The sequence below is a fragment of the Tachyglossus aculeatus genome, chromosome 22 (assembly GCF_015852505.1).
Source record: "Tachyglossus aculeatus isolate mTacAcu1 chromosome 22, mTacAcu1.pri, whole genome shotgun sequence".
In the NCBI taxonomy this organism is placed as follows: Eukaryota; Metazoa; Chordata; class Mammalia; order Monotremata; family Tachyglossidae; genus Tachyglossus; species Tachyglossus aculeatus.
In genome coordinates, this window is record NC_052087.1 from 52,425,556 (window position 1) to 52,451,477 (window position 25,922).

Below are 25,922 nucleotides of genomic sequence, written 5' to 3' on the forward strand. Positions count from 1 at the left end.
GTAGGGCTTTGAAGGGAGGAAGAGAGCTAGCTTGGTGGATGGGTGGAGGGAAGGCATTCCAGGCCAGGGGGAGGATGTGGCCAACCTCCCCATGGCCAACCCGAGCCTGACTCCGGCTCTGCCTAGGCTGAGGCCCAAATTCACCCCTGGAGCCCTCCTGGTCCTGGCTGTCTGCCCCAACAAAGCCCAAGGAACACCACCACACTGTTCGCCCACCTAACTGGGCAACCAATCAGTCCATCCATCCGTAGTATGGACTGAACGCCTACTGTGTGCAGAGCACCACACTCAGAACTTGGGAGAGTTCAATAAAGTCTGTAGTAGATATGATCCATGCCCTCACAGGGCTTATAATTTGGTGGGAGACAAACACTGAAATAAAATCAATAACAGATAGGCAGGAAGAGAGAGTGAATCAAGCAAAAACTCCTCACCCTGGGCTTCAAGGCTGTCCATCACCTCGCCCCCTCCTACCTCCCCTCCCTTTTCTCTTTCTCCAGCCCAGCCCACACCCTCCACTCCTCTGCCGCCGCTCACCTCCTCACTGGGCCTCATTCTTGCCGTCGACCCCCAGCCCACATCCTTCCCCTGGCCCTGAATGCCCTCCCTCCACACATCCGCCGCGCTAGCTCTCTTCCTCCCTTCAAAGCCCTACTGAGAGCTCACCTTCTCCAGGAGGCCTTGCCAGACTGAGCCCCCTTTTCCCTCTCCTCCTCGCCATCCCCCCCCACTGCCCTACTTCCTTCCCCTCCCCACAGTACTTGTATATATATTTGTTCAGATTTATTATTAATAATAAAAATAATGATGGCATTTATTAAGCGCTTACTAAGTGCAAAGCACTGTTCCAAGCTCTGGGGAGGTTACAAGGTGATCAGGTTGTCCCACATGGGACTCACACTCTTAATCCTCATTTTACAGATGGGGTAACTGAGGCGCAGAGAAGTTAAGTGACTTGCCCAAAGTCACACAGCTGACAATTGGCGGAGCTGGGATTTGAACCCCTGACCTCTGACTCCAAAGCCCATGCTCTTTCCTCTGAGCCATGCTTGTACATATCTACTATTCTATTTATTTTGTTAATGATGTGCATATAGCTTTAATTCTATTTGTTCTGAGGATTTTGACACCCGTCTACATGTTTTGCTTGATACCTGTCTACATATTTTGCTTTGACACCTGTCTACATGTTTTGTTTTGTTGTCTGTCCCCCACCTTCTAGACTGTGAGCCCGTTGTTGGGTAGGTACCGTATCTAGATGTTTCCGACTTGTACTTCCCAAGCGCTTAGTACAGTGCTCTGCACACAATAAGCGCTCAATAAATACGATTGAATTGAATGAATGAATGAATTGATTCCCACCGGCCTGGCAGGGCCCTCCCCAAGCCCCTCAAGGGTGCTGGGCCAGCACAGACCTTGGGTTCACTGGCCCCTTGGGCCCATGGAGGCCTGAGAGGGTGTCCAGGGGTGATGCAGCAGGGACAACCGTCCTAGTGGGGTTCAAAGAGCAGGCCGGCCTCGAACCCTCGGCCCGTGGATAGTAGCCGGGCCCAAACAGGAAGAGCAGTTTGTCGGGTGGGCCATGGAGGGTAGGGGGCTAGTGTGGCATTGTGTGAATCTGGTTCCAACCCAAACCAGAAGGGACACTGGCTTTGGGAGTGTCCCCCATACAGTTGATCGCTGAGAAGCAGCGTGGCTCAATGGAAAGAGCACAGGCTTTGGAGTCAGAGGTTATGGGTTCAAATCCCACTCCACCAATTGTCAGCTGCGTGACTTTGGGCAAGTCATTTAATAATAACAATAATAATGGCATTTATTAAGCGCTTACTATGTGCAAAGCACTGTCCTAAGCGCTGGGGAGGTTACAGGGTGATCAGGTTGTCCCTCGGGGGCCTCACAGTCTTAATCCCTATTTTACAGATGAGGTAACTGAGGCTCAGAGAAGTTAAGTGGCTTGCCCAAGGTCACACAGCAGACACGTGGCAGAGCCGGGATTCGAACCCATGACCTCTGACTCCAGAGCCCGGGCTCTTTCCACTGAGCCACGCTGCTTCTCTAACTTCTCTGAGCCTCAGTTACCTCATCTGTAAAATGGGGATTAAGACTGTGATCTCCCCGTGGGACAACCTGATCACCTTGTAACCTCCCCAGCACTTAGAACAGTGCTTTGCACGTAGTAAGTGCTTAATAAATGCCATTATTATTATTATTATTATTATTATTATTATTATTATTAATTAGGCCTGAACTCCAGTCAGCTACCAGGTCCTGAGCCTGGACCCAGAATTTCAGAGTTCTGGGGGTTGGTTTGACTCTCCTGAGGTCATCTCATTTTTTCTATTGCCTTTGGGCAGGACACTTTCCCCTCGACTCCCCTTTGGCCACGGCCACGCCTAACCTGTCCCAAGCCAGAAAGGAAGCAGCGTGGCCTAATAATAATGATGGCATTTGTTAAGCGCTTACTACGTGTGAAGCACTGTTCTAAGCGCTGGATGGATGGAGCACGGGCCTGGGTGTCAGAAGGATCTGGTTTCTAATCCCGGGTCCGCGACTTATCTGCTGGGCGATCTTGGGCAAGCCACTTCACTTCTCTGTGCCTCAGTTCTCTCATCTGTGAAACAGGACTAAGACTGTGACCCATGTGGGACTTGGACTGTTTCCAAATTCATTCATTCATTCATTCAATCATATTTATTGAGCGCTTACTGTGTGCAGAGCACTGTATTAAGTGCTTGGGAAGCACAAGTTGGCAACATATAGAGATGGTCCCTACCCAACAGTGGGCTCACAGTCTTTAATTAGCTTGTATCTACCCTGGTACTTAGAACAATGCCTGGCACACAGGAAGCAGTTAACAAGTACCATTAATTTTAAAAAAAACCAACAGCAAAAAAACCTCTAACCCACTAAGTCCTCATTTCCGCTTCTCCCATTTCCTTCTGCATCACACTTGCAATTGGATTTGCATTTTTTATTCATCCTTCCCTCATCCCCCAACACTTATGTCCATATCCGTCATTAATTTATTTATAACAGTCTCCCACTCTAGACTGTAAACTCGTTGTGGGTAGGGAACTTGTCTATCAACTCTGTTATATTGTGCTCTCCCAAGTACTTGGTACCTTGTTGTGCACAGTAAGCACTCAATAAATACAATTAATTCCCTTATTGACCCCCATGCCCATCACCCTCGCCAGTTGTTCCAGACATTTAACTCCCTCCTCAGGCCCGCTGTCCCCCTGTCTTCCCCATCCCTTGCCCCCCAGTGAGCTGGCCATCTATTTTAATAAGAAAATTAACACTATCAGGTTGAACTCCCTAAAATCGCCTCTGCCCCTCCTCAGTCCCTCCCCCTTCCGGCCCCCTCTTCAACTTTCTCATCCTTCCGCACAGTATCTCCCGAGGAGATCTGTCTCCTCTCAAATGCCACCCCCTCCACAAGCACATCGTACCCCATTCCTTCGCACCTTGTAAAAACTCTCGCCCCCTCCCTCTTTTCCTCCCTAACAGCCATCTTCAACCATTCACTCTCCAATGGCTGCTTCACCCCTACTTTCAAAACATGTCCAAGTCTCCCCCATCCTGAAAAAACCCTAACTTGACCCCATGGCTCCCTCTGGTTATCACCCCATCTCCCTCCTGCCCTTCCTCTCCAAACTCCTTGAGCGAATCGTCTATGGCCGTGGTCTCAAGTTCCTCTCCTCCAATTCGCTCCTGGACCCCCTCCAATCTGGCTTCCGTCCCCTTCGCTCCACAGAAACCACCCTCTCAAATGTCACCCATGATCTCCTTCTCGCCAAATCCCATGGCTTCTACTCCATCCTCATCCTCCTAGACCTCTCAGCTGCCTTCGACACTGTGGCCCACCCCCTTCTCCTGGAAATGTTACCCAACCTTGGCTTCACTGACTTTGCGCTCTCCTGGTTCTCCTCTTATCTCTCCGGCTGTTCATTCCCAGTTTCCTTCTAAGGCTCCTCCTCTCCCTCCCACCCCCACCCCCTCTAGGTTCACTTGTCGGTCCCCTTCTATTCTCCGTCTACACTCATTCCCTTGGAGAATTTGTTTATTCATTCAATCATATTTATTGAGTGCTTACTGTGTGCAGGACACTGTACTCAGCACTTGGAAAGTACAATTTGGCAACAGATAGAGACAATCCCTACCCAACAACGGGCTCACAGTCTAGAAGGGGGAGACAGACAACAAAACAAAACAAGTAGACAGGCAGGATGGAGAACTCATTCGCTCCCACGGTTTCAACTACCATCTCTATGCAGATGATACCCTAATTTACATCTCCTCCCCTGATCTCTCTCCCTCTCTCCAGGCTCGCATCTCCTCCTGCCTTCAAGACACCTCTACTTGGATGTCCTCCCGTCACCTCAAACTTAATGTGTCCAAAACAGAGCTCCTTATCTTCCCACCCAAACCCTGTCCTCTCCCTGACTTCCCCTTCACTTTAGACGGTACCACCATCCTTCCCGTCTCACAAGCCCATAATCTTGGCCTTATTCTTGACTCCTCTCTCTCATTCAACCCACATATTCAATCCTTCACAAGATCCTGTCGGTCCCACCTTCACAACATCACAAAAACCTTCCGTTTCCTCTCCATCCAAATGGCTACCACTTTAGTACAATCACTCATCCTATCCCACTTAGATTTTACTACATCAGCTTCCTTGCTGACCTCCCAACCTCCTGTCTCTCCCCATTCCAGTCATTCATTCATTCAATCGTATTTATTAAGCACTTCCTGTGTGCAGAGCACTGTACTGAGCACTTGGAAAGTGCAATTCAGCAATAAAAAGAGACAATCCCTGCCCACATTGGGCTTACAGTCTGAAAGGGGGGAGACAGACATCAAAACAAGTAAACAGGCATCAATATAAATAAATAGAATTATAGATTACATGTACATCAGAACAAGTAAGCAGGTGTAGACATAAATAAATAGAATTATAGATATATCATCATCATCATCAATCGTATTTATTGAGCGCTTACTATGTGCAGAGCACTGTACTAAGCGCTTGGGAAGTACAAATTGGCAACATATAGAGACAGTCCCTACCCAACAGTGGGCTCACAGTCTAAAAGATATATACATATATACATAAGTGCTGTGGGGCAGGGGGAAGAAGGGAAGCGAGTCGAGGTGACATGGATGGGAGGGGGAGCTGAGGAAAAGGGGGCTTAGTCTGGGAAGGCCTCTTGGAGGAGGTGAGCCTTCCGTAGGGATTTGAAGGGGGGAAGAGAGCTAGTTTGGCGGATATGTGGAGGGAAGGCATTCCAGGCCAGAGGTAGGATGTGGACCAGGGGTCGACGGTGGGACAGACCATACTTCACTCCACTGTCCGGATCATCTTTCTACAGAAACATTCAGGACATGTTAGCCCCCTCTCTTCAGAACTGATTTGTACTTCCCAAGCACTTAGTACAATGCTCTGCACACAGTAAGCACTCAATAAACGTGATTGAATGAATGGATGAAATCTCCAGTGGTTGCCCATCCACCTCTGTATCAAACAAAACTCCTCATCATTGGCTTTAGAGCCCTCCATCACTTTGCCCCCTCCTACCTCACCTCGCTTCTCTCCTTCTATAACCCAGACCGAACATTTCACTCTTCTAGTGCTAATCTTCTCACTGGGCCCACGTCCTGCCTCTGGCCTGGATGATGATGATGATGATGATGGCATTTATTAAGCGCTTACTATGTGCAAAGCACTGTTCTAAGCGCTGGGAAGGTTACAAGGTGATCAGGTTGTCCCACGGGGGCCTCACAGTCTTAATCCCCGTTTTCCAGACGAGGTAACTGAGGCCCAGAGAAGTTAAGTGACTTGCCCAAAGTCACACAGCTGACAATTGGCGGAGCCGGGATTTGAACCCATGACCTCTGACTCCAAAGCCCGGGCTCTTTCTGCTGAGCCATGCTGCTTAATTCCTGGAATGCCCTCCCTCTTCAAATCTGTCAGACAATAACTCTCCCCCTTTCAAATCCTTATCGAAAGGCCCATCTCCTCCAAGAGGCCCGCCCAGACTAAGCCCCCCTTTTCTTCATCTCCCACTCCCTTCTGCATCACCCTGACTTGCTCCCTCTTCTCTTCCCCCTCCTCTCATTCACTCAGTCGTGTTTATTCAATTCGATCCTCTCCCCGCTCCACTGTACTTACGCATATTTCTGTAATTTTATTTATTTGTATAGATGTGTGTCTCCCCCCTTCTAGTCTGTGAGCTCATTGTGGGCGGGGAATGTCACTGTATATTGTTGTATGGTACTTTCCCAAGCACTTTGTACAGTGCTCTGCACACAGTAAGCGCTCAATAAATACGATTGAATGATAGAATGAATGATCCCCCTTTTAGACTGTGAGCCCACTGTTGGGTAGGGATTGTCTCTATATGTTGCCAACTTGAACTTCCCAAGCGCTTAGTACAGTGCTCTGCACACAGTACGCGCTCAATAAATACGATTGAATGATAGAATGAATGATCCCCCTTTTAGACTGTGAGCCCACTGTTGGGTAGGGATTGTCTCTATATGTTGCCAACTTGTACTTCCCAAGCGCTTAGTACAGTGCTCTGCACACAGTAAGCGCTCAATAAATGCGATTGAATGATAGAATGAATGATCCCTGTCCTCAAGGAGCTTACAATTTAGTAGGCTCCCTCAGAAGAGTGAAACTGTCAGTGGTATTAGCTCCTCTCAGCAAAGTTCCTAAACTTGGACCATTCCATCCCTAGAAGAGCCCAATCAGCTTGGCCTAGTGGCACGAGCAAAGACTTGGGAGTCAGAGGATGTGGGTTCTAATCCTGGCTCCACCAATCGTCTGCTGAATGCCTTGTCTAACTTTTCTTGTCTTCAGAGAAGCAGTGTGGCTCAGTGGAAAGAGCCCAGGCTTGGGAGTCAGAGGCCATGGGTTCTAATCCCAGCTCCGCCACTTGTCAGATGTGTGACTTTGGGCAAGTCACTTCACCTCTCTGGGCCTCAGTTCCCTCATCTGTAAAATGGGGATTAAGACTGTGAGCCCCATGTGGGCCAACCTGATCACCTTGTATCCCCCCCCCCCCAGCGCTTAGAACAGTACTTTGCACATAGTAAGCGCCTAACAAATACCATCATTATTATTATTATTAAGAGCAAAGACTTGGGAGTCAGAAGATGTGGGTTCTAATCCTGGCTCCACCAATCGTCTGCTGTATGCCTTGTCTAACTTTCCTTGTCTTCAGAGAAGCAGCATGGCTCAGTGGAAGGAGCACGGGCTTTGGAGTCAGAGGTCATGGGTACAAATCCTGGGCCCCCCAATTGTCAACCGTGTGACTTTGGGCAAGTCACTTCACTTCTCTGGGCCCCAGTGATCTAATCTGTGAAATGGGGATTAAGACTGTGAGCTCCCCAGGGGACAACCTGATCACTTTGTAACCTCCCCAGCGCTTAGAACAGTGCTTTACACATAGTAAGTGCTTAATAAATGCCATTATTATTATTATTCTCTGTGCCTCAGTTACCTCATCTTTAAAATGGGGATTGAGACTGTGAGCCCCATGTGGGACAAGGACCGTGTCCAACCTGATTACCTTGTATCTACCCCGGTGTTTAGAACACTGCTTTGCGCGTAGTAAGTGCTTAACGAATGCCATAATTATTATCTGTTTCCCTCTCCAGGACCTTGCTATCTGTCTCCCCCTTCTAGACTGTGAGCCCGTTGTGGGGTAGGGACCGTCTCTATATATTGCCGACTTGTACTTTCCAAGCGCTTAGTACAATCCTCTGCACACAGTAAGCGCTCAATAAATACGATTGAATAATGAATGAATGAATGAATGAATGAATACAGTTCCCCATATCCCAGGAGGACAAGGACGATTCCCAAACCTATATCTCCAGCCCTGAACTTTCTCCATATCTGCAGTCTCGTATTTCCTCCTGATTTTGGTCCATATTTCCCCACTCCTCAAGAAACCCCCGTGGTTACCAACTCCACATCTAATAGCAGCTCTTTACCATTGGCTTTGAAGCCCTCAATCACCTTGCTTCGTTCTACTACACCTTCCTGACTTTCTACTACAATCCAGCTCACCCACTTCACTCCTCTGACGTCAACCTCCTGGATTTCATCCATCTCCCCTCCAACCTCTCACCCACACCCTACCTCTGACTTGGGACTCCTTCCGCCCTTCGTAACCGACAGACACCACTCTGCCCATTTTCAAGGCCTTATTTATACAATCAAACGCGGGTATTCATTCATTCATTCAGTCATATTTATTGAGTGCTTAGTGTGTGCAGAGCACTGTACTAAGCGCTTGGGAAGTACAAGTCGGCAACATCTAGAGATGGTCCCTACCTAACAACAGGCTCACAGTCTAGAAGGGGGAAACAGACAACAAAACAAATCATGTAGACAGGTGTCAAAATCGTCAGAACAAATAGAATTATAGCTATATGCACATCATTGTCAGAATAAATAGAATAGTACAAATGTACAAGTAAAATAAATAGAGTAGTAAATCTGTACAAATATATACAAGTGCTGTGGGGAGAGGAAGGAGGTAGGGCCGGGGGGATGGGGAGGAGGAGAGGAAAAAGGGGGCTCAGTCTGGGAAGGCCTCCTGGAGGAGGTGAGCTCTCGGTAGGGCTTTGAAGGGAGGAAGAGAGCTAGCTTGGCAGACGTGTGGAGGGAGGGCATTCCAGGCCAGGGGTAGGACGTGGGCCGGGGGTCGAAGGCGGGATGGGCGAGAATGAGGCCCAGTGAGGAGGTGAGCAGCAACAGAGGAGCGGAGGGTGCGGGCTGGGCTGGAGGAAAGAAGGGACGGGAGGTAGGAGGGGGCAAGGGGATGGACAGCCTTGAAGTCGAGAGTGAGAAGTTTTTGCTTGATTCGTGCTTAGGGCTTCAAGGCCCTACTGAGAGCTCACCTCCTCCAGGAGGCCTTCCCAGACTGAGCCCCTTCCTTCCTCTCCCCCTCGTCCCCCTCTCCATCCCCCATTTTACCTCCCTCCCTTCCCCACAGCACCTGTATATATGTATATATGTTTGTACATATTTTTTTTACTCTATTTATTTAATTTATTTGTACATATCTATTCTATTTATTTTATTTTGTTAGTATGTTTGGTTTTGTTCTCTGTCTCCCCCCTTTTAGACTGTGAGCCCACTGTTGGGTAGGGACTGTCTCTATATGTTACCAATTTGTACTTCCCAAGCGCTTAGTACAGTGCTCTGCACATAGTAAGCGCTCAATAAATACGATTGATGATGATGATGATGATGATGATGATTCGTAGGTTGACAGGCAGCCACTGGAGATTTTTGAGGAGGGGAGTAACATGCCCATCTACTGAGCGTGTATTTTGCTCACAGCAGTGTTCTAAGCACTTGGGAGAGTACAGTATAACAATATACCAGATATTCTTATTAAAACACCATCTCCATTCATTCAATCGCATTTATTGAGCGCTTACTGTGTGCAGAGCACTGTACAATGGCTCCCGCTTCAAAGCCTTATGAAAGACCCATCTCCTCCAAGAGGTCTTCCCTGATTAAGCCCTCATTTCCTCTACTTCCTTCTGCATCGCCCTTGCACTTAGATTTGTACCCCTTATTCATCCCACCTCCAGCCCCACAGCAATTTTGTCCATATCTATAATTTATTCATATTATTCATTACCAATGTCCGTCTCCCAGTCTGCACCATCTCCTTTTGGGCAGGGAATGTATCTACCGACTCTGTTATATCGTGCTCTCCCAAGAGCTTAGGATAGTGCCCTGCACACAGAAAGTGCTCAATAAATATGATTGATTGATTGGTTCAAGGAAATTTTCTCTGCTGGGCTTCTTCATGCTTCAGCTGAGGAGATGAGCTCACTCACCTTGACTTCAAGGCTGCACACTAGTTTTCTCCATTTTACAAACCTGTTTCCTTCAATCAATCAATCTTTCAATCATCAATCAATCAATGATATTTATTGAGCAATCACTCCATCAATCAATGATATTTATGGAGCACTTACTGTGTGCAGAGCACTGTTCTAAGCCCTTGAGAAAGTAGAAGGCTGGGAGTCCGAAAGTCGTGGGTTCTAATCCCAGCTTCGGCACTTGTCTGTTGTGTGACCACTATATGTTGCCAACTTGTACTTCCCAAGCGCTTAGTACAGTGCTCTGCACACAGTAAGCATTCAATAAACATGATTGAATGAATGAATGACGAGATGGGCCTTCCGTAAGGTTTTGAAGCAGGGGTCGGGGAAGGGGGTGGGGGGTGAGTAATTGTGGGATTAGAGGAGGGAGGGCATTCCAGGCCAGAGGCAGGACAGGGTTAGTGGTCGGCGGCAGGACAGGCAGGATGGAGGTAAACTACTGTTGGGTAGGGACCGTCTCTATATGTTGCCAACTTGGACTTCCCAAGCGCTTAGTACAGTGCTCTGCACCCATTAAGCGCTCAATAAATACGATTGAATGAATGAATGGAGGCATAGTGAGAAGGTCAGCCCTAGAGAAGCAAAGTGGGCGGGCTGGGTTGTAGGAGAGAAGTGAGGTGAAGCAGAAGGGGTCAAGGTGGTGGAGGGCTTTGAAGCCATTGGTGAGGAGTTTTTGTTTGATGCGGAGGTGGATGGGCAACAGCCAGAGTTTTTTGAGGAGTGGGGTGACGTGTCCTGAACGCTTTTGTAGAAAAACGATCAGGGCGGCAGAGTGAAGTATGGACTGCAGTGGGGAGAGACAGGAGGCCGAGAGGTCGGCAAGGAGGCTGATGCAGTAATCTAGAAGCAGAGTGGCTCAGTGGAAAGAGCCCGGCCTTTGGAGTCAGAAGTCACGGGTTCAAATACCGGCCCGCCAATTGTCAGCTGTGTGACTTTGGGCAAGTCACTTCACTTCTCTGTGCCTCAGTTCCCTCATCTGGAAAATGGGGATTAAGACTGTGAGCCCCCCATGGGACAACTTGATCACCTTGTATCCTCCCCAGCGCTTAGAACAGTGCTTGGCACATAGTAAGCGCTTAATAAATGCCATCATAATAATAATATAATAATAATAGGTAAGATAGGATGAGTGATTGTATTAATGAGGTAGCAATTTGAATGGAGAGGAAAGGGCAGATTTTAGCGATGTTGTGAAGGTGGGACTGACAGGATTTAGTGATGGATTGAATATGTGGGTCGAATGAGAGAGAGGAGTCAAGAATAACACCAGGGTTATTGGCCTTGTGAGACAGGAAGGATAGTGGTGCGGTCTACAGTGATGGAAAAGTCAGGGGGAGGACAGGGTTTGAGTGGGAAGGGAAGGAGTTCTGTTTTGGAATGTTAAGCTTGAGGTGACGGGAGGACATCCGACCAGCGATTAGAACCCAGGTCCTCTGATTCTCAGACCCAGGCTTTTTCCACTAGGCCACATGGCTTCTCCAAAAGGGAATATGAGTTGTTCTCCGCTTTTTTCCGCTCTCCTCTCTGGATAAGGGGAGATTTCAATCCTTTTATCCTTTGTTTTTCCTCCAGTTCCTGGTTTCCTGTGAACTTGGGTCTCCGTTGACTGGGCCCAGGTATGCGGGGAGGCTGGCCAAGGGTGATGGGTTCATGGCTGCAAGCTGGGATTGGGGAAAGGAGGGTGGAGGAGGAGGCCTGTGTTGTGGGCCCAGGATGATGTGAATGACCCCCCCCACACACACACACCGGGGCTCCAGAATGTGTTAGGAGGGAAGGTGGCGGGCGGGGGGGGGGGGGGTGAGAAGACAGCTAAATAATAATAATAATGATGATGGTATTTGTTAAGCACTTACTATGTACAAAGAGAGAATGAGAACCCATTTCCTCATGTTGGAATATAAGGGGGGAAAAGAGGAGGGGTGGTAAAGGAGGAAAAGAGGGGGCCGAAGGGGAACCAAGTGACGGGAGGGAGGAGAGGGGTAGCAGAGAATGAGGGGTGGGAATAGGAGAGGCTTGAGGGGGGAGGGAAGGGTGGGGGTGGGGGGCATGAGGGGTGGGGATTTGGGGAGGATCCATTCTGACCTCCCAATCTCCTGCCTCTCCCCGCTCTGGTCCGTATTTCACATCCTGCCCTGATTATCTTTGTACAGAAATGCTCTGGGCATGTCACTCCCCTCCTCAAAAATAATAATAATGATAGCATTTATTAAGTGCTTACTATGTGCAAAGCACTGTTCTAAGCTCCAGTGGTTGCCTGTCAACCTACGAATCAAGCAAAAACTCCTCACTCTCGGCGTCTAGGCTGTCCATCCCCTCGCCCCCTCCTACCTCACCTCCCTTCTCTCCTTCTCCAGCCCAGCCCGCACCCTCCGCTCCTCTGCCTGCCGCTAACCTCCTCACCGGGCCTCCTTCTCACCTGTCCCACTGTTGACCCCCTGCCCACGTCCTTTCCCTGGCCCGGAATGCCCTCCCTCCACACATCCGCCAAACTAGCTCTCTTCCTCCCTTCAAAGCCCTACTGAAAGCTCACCTCCTCCAGGAGGCCTTCCCACACTGAGCCCTCCTTTTTCCTCTGCCCCTCCTCCCCTCCCCATCACCCCCATTCCCTCTTGCCCTTCCCCCTCCCCTTCCCACAGCACTTATGTATATTTGCACATATTTATTACTCTATTTTATTAATGATGTGTATATATCTCTGTTGTCCGCCAGCAAACTTGGTATGATTGACTCCATCTTGTGCATACCAACAGTAACCCTCCATTTTGTGCAGAACGAAAGCACTCCAGTGTGTGTAAAGCTACATTAACCAAAGTGTCTTCTCTCTGTCTGGGATGTCCCCATCCTGTGCCGATGGTTATCTCCCGATAGCATCCTGATAACAAGGATTTTGACATTAACCAAACCATGACAAACAAAGGGTTGTAATTTAACTCAGGATCTAGGAATGCCGAGGTTTCACGTGAGGCACATATGTGGGAATTTTATGTGTAGCTCGGATCTGGAACCAAATAAAAGAGGAAGAAGCAGCTGGGATCGGGGCTGCTTGCCTCTCGAACCTCTCTCGGGAGGTGAACGGGTGGGTAGTCAACCTTCCTACCTTTCCTGCTCTATCTGAACTCACGTCTCCGAGCCATTTTTCCTATCTGCGTCACCACCTTGGGTTCTCGAACCCTGTGGCCGACTTACACCAGTTAACCTATTTTGCACCCTATTTTTTGATTACATCTATAATTCTATTTATCTATTCTGATGCTATTGATGACTGTCTACTTGTTTTGTTTTGTTCCCTGTCTCCCCCACCACCACCACCACCACCTTCTAGACTGTGAGCCCGTTGTTGGGTAGTGTTATCGACAAATAGGGGGCAAAAATAAGTTAAGCGGCGTAAATCGGCCACAGGGTTCAAGAACCCAAAGCGGTGACGCAGATAGGAAAAATGGCTCGGAGACATGAGTTCAGATACAGCAGTAGAGGTAGGAAAGCTGACTGCTCACCTCCTGAGAGGTAAGCAGCGTGGCTCAGTGGAAAGAGCCCGGGTTTTGGAGTCAGAGGTCATGGGTTCAAATCCTAGCTCTGCCAATTGTCAGCTGTGTGACTTAGGGCAAGTCACTTAACTTCTCTGTGCCTCAGTTACCTCATCTGTAAAAGGGGGATTAAGACTGTGAGCCCCATGTGGGACAACCTGATCACCTTGTATCCCCCCAGTGCTTAGAACAGTGCTTTGCACAGAGTAAGTGCTTAACAAATACCATTATTATTAGTGACGAAGAGCCTCGATCCCAGACGCTTCTTCCCTTTTTTTTGGTTCCCCATCGGAGCTACACAAAGGATTCCCGCACACTTTGGCACCCTGTTAACAGGAGATGTTAGCAGGAGACATCGCCCACTCAGGATGGGGTGGTCTCAGACAGGGCCTAGCTGCTTTGATCAGTGTCAGCCCTCCTCGATTACAGGATCTTCCGCGAGGCCGGCGCCTATTCCTCACGTTTCCTGTTGTTCATTCAATCGTATTTATTGAGCGCTTAATGTGTGTGCTCTGCACACAGTAAGTGCTCAATAAATACGATTGATTGATTGATTGATTGATTCAGGGCACTGTACTAAGCGCTTGGGAAGTACAAGTTGGCAACATATAGAGATGCCTTGCATACAATGGAGTCGGTTACGCTAAGCCTTTAGGGAAAATGCAGTCAATGCCGCTTCTGCTGGAGTACACAGCTAGGGTGGACAACAGTAGGGACCATCTCTATAGGTTGCCGACTTGTACTTTCCAAGCGCTTAGTACAGTGCTCTGCACACAGTAAGCGTTCAATAAATACGATTGAATGAATGAATGAGGAAGGGAGAGCTAGGGGTGGGAGGAAATGAGGGGAGGGGCGTCGGGAGGGTCTTGAGGCTGGGTCAAATTGGGAAACGAGGCTTCCCGGATCCAGGGAAATTCCCTGGTTTTTCCTCCTCCCCTCTTCCCGGACTTCCCCGCCCCTCGTCCCCACCCCAGCCAACAAGCCAAGTTTCCATTGCGGGAGCTCGGGGAGGCAGCAAGCGCAAAACACAAAAAATGGAAACATAGAAACACACACTCACACCCCACAAACGCACGCTCAGAGACACAGACACGCATTCAAACACACCCAGAGCCACAAACAGAAACACACAAACACCGAGTGGACAGAGCGCGGAACTGGGAGTCAGAAAGTCGTGGGTTCTAATCCCGACTCCCCCAGGCTGTGTGACCTTGGGAAAGTCACTTCACTTCTCTGGGCCTCAGTTACCTCATCTGTAAAATGGGGATTGAGGCTGTGAGCCCCTTGTGGTACAGGCACTGTGTCCCACCCAATTTGCTTTTACTCACCCCAGCACTGAGTACAGTGCCTGGCACAGAGTAAGCGCTTAACAAATACCATGATTATTATTGTTATTATTATATTACACATACAGACACCACAGAAATATCATACATTCAATCAATTGTATTTGTTGAGTGCTTCCTGTGTTCAAAGAACTGTACTAAGCGCTTGGGAGAGTACAATACAATAATAAAGAGACCCAGTCCCTGCCCGTGACAAGCTAGGGGATGAGCTTACAATCCACCAGTGGTATTTATTGAGCGCTTACTTTATGCAAAGCACTGTACTAAACTCTTGGGAGAGGATAATACAACAGAATTGGTAGACGGGTGTTTCTTTTTTAATGTTTTTTTTAGCGCTTACTATGTTCCAGGCACTGCTCTAAATGCTGGGTCCCTCCTCACAAGGAGCTTACAGTCTAGCATCTTTGGATGCACTTAGACACACATACACACACACACTCCCAGGCACCGACAGATAATAATAATAATAATAATGGCATTTGTTAAGCGCTTACCATGTACAAAGCCCTGTTCTAAGCGCTGGGGAGGATATAAGGTGATCAGATTGTCCCACGTGGGGCTCGCAGTCTTCATCCCTCCTTCCTCTCCCCCTCCTCCCCCTTCCCATCCCCCCACCTTACCTCCTTCCCCTCCCCACAGCACCTGTATATATGTATATATGTGTGTACGTATTTATTACTCTATTTATTTTATTTGTACATATTTGCTCTGTGTATTTTATTTTGTTAATATGTTTTGTTTTGTTGTCTGTCTCCCCCTTCTAGACTGTGAGCCCGCTGTTGGGTAGGGACCGTCTCTATATGTTGCCAACTTGTACTTCCCAAGCGCTTAGTACAGTGCTCTGCACACAGTAAGCGCTCAATAAATACGATTGAATGAATGAAAGAATGAATCCCCATTTTACAGATGAGGTAACGAGGCACAGAGAAGTGAAGTGACTTGCCCAAAGCCACACAGCTGACAATTGGCGGAGCCGGGATTTGAACCCATGACCTCTGGCTCTCAAGCCCGTGCTCTTTCCACTGAGCCACGCTGCCACAAGTATACAAAAACAGAGTGGTACATACCACTTAGTAGCATACACAGAAGTGCACGGCGGCATCCACGCACGTCCACACATGCCTACACATACCCACACACTCGCTCACCTGGTAGCTGGGCCACCCAGGACTCCTGTGCCCCGGGATCCCGTGTCAGTCAGCCCTGCGAGCCCCCTGCCCACCCTCCCCGCGAGCCCTCGGGGTCGCCCACCAGCCTCTCCCCTCTCCCCTGGGTCCATCCGTCCTTCTGTCCATCCATGGCTGCGATGTCGAGACCGAGTGGGGCCCATCCCTGAAGGAGGTTTTTTTTTTTTGATGGTACTTGTTAAGCGCTTACTATGTGCAAAGCACTGTTCTAAGCACTGGGGGATACAAGGTGATCAGGTTGTCCCACGTGGGGCTCACAGTCTTAATCCCCATTTTACAGATGAGGGAACTGAGGCGCAGAGAAGTGAAGTGACTTGCCCAAAGTCACACAAGCTGACAATTGACGGAGCCGGGATTTGAACCCATGACCTCTGACTCCAAAGCCCGTGCTCTTTCCACTGAGCCATGCTGCTTCTCTATAACACAAGGGGGGGATCCCCATGTTTTCTTGGGGATCCCCCCCCAAACCCTGCCACCACCCCTGAAATGCCCCCACCCACCAGTGCCCCTTCAAGCCCCCAAAGAGGGGCCAACGAGTCCTCCCAAAGCCCAGTGAATCGGGGCCCAACGCTAATGATAATAATGATATTTGTTAAGCGCTTACTGTGTTCCAGGCACTGTACTAAGCGCTGGGGTGGATAAAAGCAAATCATGGTGAACTCAGTCCGTGTCCCACATGGGGCTCACAGTCTTAATCCCCATTTTACAGGTGAGGTAACCGAGGCCCAGAAAAGTGTGGTGATTTGCCTAAGGTCACACAGCAGACAAGCGGCGGACCCATGACGCATGACCTTCCGATCCCAGGCCCATGCTCTATCCAAGTGCTGCTGCTGCTAACTCTACCCGCCCTCCCACCAGGTCCCCCGGCTAAGGGGGTGGTGGTGGGCAGCGGGAGGCAGGAGGAGGGGGTGCCGCCCCTCTAATCAAAGATGACCTTCTGCTGTCCCCAACAGCCCCCGGAAAAGCGGCCCTTTGATTGAGACCTCTTTCCCTGGGGTCGGGGGGGGCTGGTGGGGGTAGGGGGGAGTCAGAGAAATTGGATGGGGCTCCTCAGATCATAAATGAACCCCTTTTGTCTGCTAGGAAGACTAGGATGGAATGGTAAACTTGAGGGGTGGAAGTTATAGGAGAATCAAAGGCTGTTTAATGGTTTTGGAATTCTCACAGGATTGGGGTGGGGGCTGGTTCTGGGGGGAGGTAACTTGTCATCAGGGTCCGCTGTGCCGAAGGGCAGGAGAAGGGGAGAGGGAGGAAGTGGGAGAGAGCCCAAATTCCCAAATCTCCCCATTTCAGCAACAGGAGGAGAGTTGGGATGTGGGTGGGCAGAGCTAGGGGTGACCGGTGGGGCTTGGGACTGTGAGGGACACCAGATGAAAGGGGAGGGTGATGAGCAGAGTTGGAGGGAACTCGCTGGGTTTCAGCCCAGAGCTTGTATCTGGGGGGGCGCGGCGGCAGGAAACTGGGGGGCGGAGGGGTTCATCTGGCAGATAAGACGATCCCCACCGTGATGACAATGCAGATGAAGATGGAGAAGAAGCAGGCGGCCACGGCGATGATGTTCAGGCACTTGGCGGTTTGGCTGTAATCCTTGGCTCCCACCAGGTCTCCCATCACCTTTCGATCCCTCGCCTAAGAGACAGCGGAAACAAAAACCCACAGAGGGAGTGGAAAAGAGAGAGAGCTAGCTTCCTCAGGAAGACAGGCCAAGAGCGGGCACCAGAAACGGTGAGATACCAGGGAGGGGCCGGCTGGGGCCGACACCGCCTCTTGGCTCCTTCAAGCCCACGGCAGACATCCAAACTGCTACTACATTGATACAATCACTTATCCTATCCCATCTTGATTACTATCAGTCTCTTTTCTGACCTCCCAGCCTCCTGTCTCTCTCCACTCCAGTCCACACTTCACTCTGCTGCCCGGATCATTTTTCTACAACAATGTTGGGGACATATCTCCCCAATCCTCAAAATACACCAGTGGTTGCCCATCCACCTCCTCATCAAACAAAAACTCCTACCGATTGGCTTCAAAGCCGTCCATCACCTCACCCCCTCCTACCTCACCTCCCGGCTCTCCTCCTCCAACCCAGCCCTCACACTTTGCTCCTCTAATGCTAACCTTCTCACCGTTCCTCGAGGTCGTCTATCTCTCTGCCTACCCCTCACCCTCATCCTATTTCTGGCCCAGAACGCCCTCCCTCCTCAAATCTGACAGACATCTCCTCCAAGAGGCCTTCCAGACTAAGCCTTCCTTTCTTCTCCCATTCCCTTCTGCCTCACCCTGACTTGCTCCCTTTATTCACCGCCCCCAGCCCCACAGCATTTAAAATAATAATAACAGTGATGGAATTTGCTAAGTGCTTACTATGTGCAAAGCACTGTTCTAAGCGCTGGGGGGATACAAGGTGATCAGGTTGTCCCATGCGGGGCTCACAGTCTTAATCCCCATTTTACAGATGTGGTAACTGAGGCACAGATAAGTTAAGTGGCTTGCCCAAGGTCACACAGCTGACAAGTGGCGGAGCCGGGATTTGAACCCATGACCTCCGACTCCCAAGCCCGCACTCTTTCCACTGAGCCACGCTGCTTCAAGTGGCTCAGCATAAGTGCTGAGCCACTTATGTCCAATACTGTCATTTCTTTATTTATGTAAATGTCTGTCTCCCCTTCTAGATTGTAAGCCCACTGTGGGCAGGGAATGTGTCAGTTTATTGCTGTGTTGTACTCTCCCAAGCGCTTAATACAGTCTCTGCACGCAGTATGCGCTCAATAAATACGATTGAATGAATGAATGGAAAGCATGGATCTGGGGATTAGAGAACCTGGATTCTCATTCTGGCTCCACCACTTGCCTGCCATGTGACCTTGGACAAGTCACTTCATTCATTCATTCATTCATTCATTCAATTGTATTTATTGAGCGCTTACTGTGTGCAGAGCACTGTACTAAGCACTTGGGAAGTACAAGTTGGCTCCATATAGAGATGGTCCCTACCCAGCAACGGGCTCTGTGCCTCTGTTTCTTCAACTGTAAAGTAGGGATTCAATGACAATAATTATAATTATAATGATATTTGTTAAGCACTTACTATGTGTTGGGCACTGTACTGAGCGCTGGGATGGATACAAGCAAATTGGGTTGGACACAGTCCCTGTCCCATTATAGGGCTCAAAGTCTTCACCCCCATTTTACAGACGAGGTAACTGAGGTACAGAGAAGTGAAGTGGCTACACAGCAGACAAGTGGTAGAGCCAGAATTAGAACCCATGGACCTTCCCAGGCCCATGCTCTATTCATTCGATCGTATTTATTGAGCGCTTACTGTGTGCAGAGCACTGTACTAAGCGCTTGGGAAGTACAAGTTGGCAACATATAGAGACAGTCCCTACCCAACAGTGGGCTCACAGTCTAGAAGGGGGAGACAGAGAACAAAACAAAGCATATTAACAAAATAAAATAAATAGAATAAATATGTACAAATAAATAGAGTAATAAATACGTACAAACATATACATATACACAGGTGCTGTGGGGAGGGGAAGGAGGTAAGGCAGGAGGGATGGAGAGGGAGTGGCGGGGGAGAGGAAGGAGGGGGCTCAGTCTGGGAAGGCCTCCTGGAGGAGGTGAGCTCTCAGTAGGACCTTGGCGGATGTGGGGAGGGAGGGCATTCCAGGCCCGGGGGATGACGTGGGCCGGGGGTCGACGGCGGGACAGGCGAGAACGAAGCACGATGAGGAGATTAGAGGCAGAGGAGCAGAGGGTGCGGGCTTGGCTGGAGAAACAGAGAAGGGAGGTGAGATAGGAAGGGGTGAGGTGATGGACAGCCTTGAAGCCAAGGGTGAGGAGTTTTTGCCTGATGTGTAGGTTGACTGGTAGCCACAGGAGATTTTTGAGGAGGGGAGTAACATGCCCAGAGCGTTTCTGGACAAAGATGATCCGGGCAGCAGCGTATAGTATGGATTGAAGTGGGGAGAGACAGGAGGATGGGAGATCAGGGAGGAGGCTGATACAGTAATCCAGATGGGATAGGATGAGAGCTTGAACAAGCAGGGTAGCGGTTTGGATGGAGAGGAAAGGGCGGATCTTGGCGATCTTGCGCGGGTGAGACCGACAGGTTTTGGTGACGGATTGGATGTGAGGGGTGAACGAGAGAGCAGAGTCGAGGATGACACCAAGGTTGTGGGCTTGTGAGACAGGAAGGATGGTAGTGCCGTCAACAGTGATGGGAAAGTCAGGGAGAGGGCAGGGTTTGGGAGGGAAGACAAGGAGTTCAGTCTTGGACATGTTGAATTTTAGGTGGCGGGCAGACATCCAGGTGGAGATGTTCTGAAGGCAGGAGGAGATATGAGCCTGGAGGGAGGGAGAGAGAGCAGGGGCAGAGATGTAGATTTGGGTGTCATCAGCGTAGAGATGATAGTTGCAGCTGTGGGAGCGAATGAGTTCACCAAGGGAGTGAGTGTAGATAGAGAACAGAAGGGGACCAAAAACTGACCCTTGAGGAACCCCTACAGTAAGGGGATGGGAGGGGGAGGAGGAGCCCGCAAAAGGGACTGAGAATGAATGGCCAGAGAGATGAGGAGAACCAGGAGAGGACAGAGTCTGTGAAGCCAAGGTTGGATAGAGTGTTGAGGAGAAGGGGGTGGTCCACAGTGTAGAAGGCAGCTGAGAGGTCGAGGAGGATTAGGATAGAGTATGAGCTGTTGGATTTGGCAAGCAGTAGGTCCTTGGTGTCCTTTGAGTGTATTGTAGTATTGTGGTGTACAACTACTTGTAAACTACTTGTAAACCTGGAATTTTGTTTACCCAATCAACAGAATTGTACTCCCTCAAGTGCTAGTGCATTTTTCTGCACATGGTTAGTACTTAATAAATAATAATATAATAATAACGGCATTTGTTAAGCACTTACTATGTGCAAAGCACTGTTCTAAGCACTGGGGAGGTTACAGTCATCAGGTTGTCCCATGGGAGGCTCACAGTCTTAATCCCCATTTTACAGATAAAGGAACTGAGGCCCAGAGAAGTAAAGTGACTTGCCCAAAGTCACACAGCTGACAAGTGGCAGGGCCGGGATTTGAACCCACGACCTCTGACTCTCAAACCCGGGCTCTTTCCACTAAGCCACGCTGCTTCCCCAGTAAATGGACTTAGGTTGATTACTTGGGGTGTTTTTCTGATGTGACTAGTGTGATGTCCATTATTCAGGGAGGACCTCCTGGAGGAGGTGGAGTTTTTGAAGAAGTTTAAAATAATAATAATAACAATAAAAATAATAATGATGGCATTTGTTAAGCACTTACTATGTAATAATAGTAATAATGATGGTATTTGTTAAGCGCTTAAGATGTGTCAAGCACTGTTCCAAGCGCTGGGGTAGATACAGACTAATCAGGTTGGACACAGGCGCTGTCCCTCATGGGGCTCACAGTCTCAATCCCCACTTTACAGATGAGGTAACTGAGGCACAGAGAAGTTAAGTGACTTTCATTCATTCAATCGTATTTATTGAGCGCTTACTGTGTGCAGAGCACTGTACTAAGCGCTTGGGAAGTACAAGTTGACAACATATAGAGACGGTCCCTACCCAACAGCGGGCTCACAGAAGGGGGATACAGACAACAAAGCAAAACATATTAACAAAATAAAATAAATAGAATAGTAAATGTGTGCTAGTAAAATAAATAGAGTAATAAATATGTATTGCCCGAGGTCACACAGCAATCAAGTGACAGAGCCGGGATTAGATCCCAGGTCTTCTGTACGCCATGCTGCCTCTTCTGGGGGAGTCCCCAGAAGACCTCTGGGTCATGGGTTCGAATCCCAGCTCCACCAATTGTCAGCTGTGTGACTTTGGGCAAGTCACTTCACTTCTCTGGGCCTCAGTTACCTCATCTGTAAAATGGGGATTAAGACTGTGAGCCCCCCGTGGGACAACCTGATCACCTTGTAACCTCCCCAGCGCTTAGAACAGTGCTTTGCACATAGTAAGTGCTTAATAAATGCCATTATTATTATTATTATTATTATTATTACTATCTCTGGGGTTCATAGGATCCTGTGGAGGGAGCGGGGGCTGTGACCACCCCCACAGTCTAAGGGGTAGAGCTGGCGATGGTAGTCTTGTCTCTTCCAGTGTTTAGAACAGTGCTTGGCACATAGTAAGTGCTTAACAAATGCTATTATTATTATTATTATTATTATTATTATTATTATTATTATTATTATAGTGTTCAGGCTCAGTGCTCCCCTGACTTCTCTGAGGGGTTGGGGCAAGGGAATAGTGTGGCATAGACTTTTGGCCTCCTCCCCTTCCCATAGTGCAGTGGAGCCTTTGGGGACTAGCTAATTATATATGTATAGATGTATATGTATGTGTATATATGTTTGTACATATTTATTACTCTATTCATTTATTTTATTTATACATATTTATTCTATTTATGTTATTTTGTTAATGTGTTTTGTTTTGTTGTCTGTCTCCCCCTTCTAGACTGTGAGCTCAATGTTGGGTAGGGACCGTCTCTAGATGTTGCCAACTTGTACGTCCCAAGCACTTAGTACAGTGCTCTGCACACAGTAAGCGCTCAATAAATAGGACTGAACGAGTTGTCTACACGCGCTGCCTAGAATTCCTCAACAACAACTCTCTCCTCAACCCCCTCCAGTCTGGCTTCCGTCCCCTTCATTCCACGGAAACTGCGCTCTCAAAGGTCACCAATGACCTCCTGCTTGCCAAATCCAACGGCTCATACTCTGTCCTAATCCTCCTCGACCTCTCAGCTGCCTTTGACACTGTGGACCACCCCCTTCTCCTCAACACGTTATCTGACCTTGGCTTCACAGACTCCGTCCTCTCCTGGTTCTCCTCTTATCTCTCCGGTCGTTCTTTCTCAGTCTCTTTTGCAGGCTCCTCCTCCCCCTCCCATCCTCTTACTGTGGGGGTTCCCCAAGGTTCAGTGCTTGGTCCACTTCTGTTCTCAATATACACTCACTCCCTTGGTGACCTCATTCGCTCCCACGGCTTCAACTATCATCTCTACGCTGATGACACCCAGATCTCCATCTCTGCCCCTGCTCTCTCCCCCTCCCTCCAGGCTCGCATCTCCTCCTGCCTTCAGGACATCTCCATCTGGATGTCCGCCCGCCACCTAAAGCTCAACATGTCGAAGACTGAGCTCCTTGTCTTCCCTCCCAAACCTTGTCCTCTCCCTGACTTTCCCATCTCTGTTGACGGCACTACCATCCTTCCCGTCTCACAAGCCCGCAACCTTGGTGTCATCCTCGACTCCGCTCTCTCATTCACCCCTCACATCCAAGCCGTCACCAAAACCTGCCGGTCTCAACTCCGCAACATTGCCAAGATCCGCCCTTTCCTCTCCATCCAAACCGCTACCCTGCTAATTCAAGCTCTCATCCTACCCCGTCTGGACTACTGCACTAGCCTTCTCTCTGATCTCCCATCCTCGTGTCTCTCTCCACTTCAATCCATACTTCATGCTGCTGCCCGGATTATCTTTGTCCAGAAACGCTCTGGACATATTACTCCCCTCCTCAAAAACCTCCAATGGCTACCGATCAATCTGCGCATCAGGCAGAAACTCCTCACCCTGGGCTTCAAGGCTGTCCATCCATCACCTCGCCCCCTCCTACCTCACCTCCCTTCTCTCCTTCTACTGCCCAGCCCGCACCCTCCGCTCCTCCACCACTAATCTCCTCACTGTACCTCGCTCTCGCCTGTCCAGCCATTGACCCCCGGCCCACGTCATCCCCCGGGCCTGGAATGCCCTCCCTCTGCCCATCCGCCAAGCTAGCTCTCTTCCTCCCTTCAAGGCCCTGCTGAGAGCTCACCTCCTCCAGGCGGCCTTCCCAGACTGAGCCCCTTCTTTCCTCTCCCCCTCGTCCCCCTCTCCATCCCCCGTCTTACCTCCTTCCCTTCCCCACAGCACCTGTATATATGTATATATGGTTGTACATATGTATTACTCTACTTGTTTATTTATTTATTTATTTTACTTGTACATTTCTATCCTACTTATTTTATTTTGTTGGTATGTTTGGTTCTGTTCTCTGTCTCCCCCTTTTAGACTGTGAGCCCACTGTTGGGTAGGGGCTGTCTCTATGTGATGCCAATTTGTACTTCCCAAGCGCTTAGTACAGTGCTCTGCACATAGTAAGCGTTCAATAAATACGATTGATTGATTGATTGATTGATTGAATGAATGAATGAATGAATGAATGAATTAGGGTACACCCGGGAAGGGGGTTCCAGTGGCTGCCCCGTCTGCCCTGCCACCCCGTCACGGCCCTGGGTCAGAGGACACTATAGGGGCTGGTGTGGGGCCATGGACAGAAATTGGACTGCGGTCAGGGATGACCACAATGGGATATGGAAACCACTTCCTCATCTTTGTGTTCGGAAGGACTTCACAATTGGAGGCCATGGTGGGGGTTGGGCTGGCCTGGCCCCATGGAGGTTGAGCCTGGGGCGGGGGCTGAGACCGTCCTAGGGTGCAGGTGCCAACCTAATAATAATAATGGTATTTGTTAAGCACTTACTTTGTGCCAGGTACTGTTCTAAGCACTGGGGAGAATAATAATAATAATAACATTATTATGGTATTTGTGCGTGGCTCAGTGGAAAGAGCCCGGGCTTCGGAGTCAGAGGTCGTGGGTTCAAATCCCGGCTCCGCCATTTGTCAGCTGTGTGACTTTGGGCAGGTCACTTCATTTCTCTGGGCCTCAGTTCCCTCATTTGTAAAATGGGGATTAAGACTGTGAGCCCCCCATGGGGCAACCTGATCACCTTGTAACCTCCCCAGTGCTTATAACAGTGCTTTGCACATAGTAAGCACTTAATAAACGCCATTATTATTATTATTATGTGCCAGACACTGTTCTAAGCGCCGGGGAGATACAAGATAATTGGGTTGGACACAGTCCCTATCCTGCACAGGTCTCACCGCCTTAATCCCCATTTTACAGATGAGGGAACTGAAGCCCAGAAAAGTGAAGTGACTTGCTCAAGTTCACACAGCAGACAAGTGGCGGAGCCAGGATTAGAACCCATGACTTTCTGACTCCCAAGCCCGGGCTCTAGCCTCTATGTCGTCCTGCTTCTCTGGGGCAGGCATCCCCGGTCTGGCTCGGGGACAGGGATGCAGTGATTGCCCCCTACGCCTTCCTCGCGCCCCCGCTCCCCACCACTGCCCATCCCGCCGCGGGGGTCCCACCTTCACGGAGAAAATGAAGGCAATGAGGCCGAGGCAGCAGAAGTTCAGGTAGAGGGTGTTGAAGAAGGACCAGACCAGGTAATCTCGGGGCTGAAAGGAGCTGACGGCCGTGGGGATGGAGATGACCGTCGAGGGGCCCGGCCCAGGCGGGGGCCCGGAGACAGGCCTGGAGTAGTCGGGGCTGTCCATGGCCGGGAGCGGGCTTGGAGATCGGCGACTGGAAGGCCAGTGGCAGAAGCAATGGAGAATCAGAGGGAAAGAGGAAGGGCCAGAGGGAAAGGGGCAGAACGAACAGCCCCCTAAAACCCATCCGGCTCCTCCTGCCTCCTCTTGCTTCACCCAGCAACTTCAGTCCCGACAAACCGGGGAGGGGAGAGTCAAAGAGAATCGGTAGGCCTACAGGGAGCTTACCACCTATCAGGGGAGAGGCTCTTTAGATAAATAATAAGTGGGGGAAGAAATAAAAGCAGTGCTTGGCACCTAGTAAGCGCTTAACAAATACCATCATCATTATTATTATTATTACATAAACATAGGTGCTGCAGGGAAGGGGGAGGGGGTCAGAGGGACAGCAAGACAACCGTAGGCCCGAGTGGCAATTGGGAAATTGGGTGAAGAAATGAGAGGTGAATTGGGTAAGGCAATGTGGTCCGGTGGAAAGAGCACTGTCTGTTTGCTGTAACCTTGGGAAAGTTACCTGGCTTCTCTGTGCCT

The 25,922-nt window shown here is 49.5% G+C and overlaps 1 protein-coding gene across 1 annotated transcript; it reads right to left on the reverse strand.

Annotated features, from left to right (window-relative positions):
* Nucleotides 1-17,454: 17,454 nt before the first annotated feature.
* Nucleotides 17,455-25,397, reverse strand: LOC119944151 (interferon-induced transmembrane protein 3-like). The gene is made up of 2 exons (XM_038765370.1): nucleotides 25,209-25,397; nucleotides 17,455-17,607 (listed from the first exon to the last, which is right to left on the reverse strand). The coding sequence occupies exons 1-2, from the start codon at nucleotides 25,395-25,397 to the stop codon at nucleotides 17,455-17,457; spliced, it is 342 nt and encodes a 113-aa protein (XP_038621298.1).
* Between the last annotated feature and the right edge of the window lie 525 nt (nucleotides 25,398-25,922).

Excerpts from the sequence above, each read along its gene's own strand:
- LOC119944151 (XM_038765370.1), bottom strand. The coding sequence starts at position 25,397 with ATGGACAGCCCCGACTACTCCAGGCCTGTCTCCGGGCCCCCGCCTGGG. Across the intron at positions 17,608-25,208 it reads CCTTCATTTTCTCCGTGAAG|GCGAGGGATCGAAAGGTGAT; the intron begins GTGGGACCCCCG and ends GCTGTCTCTTAG.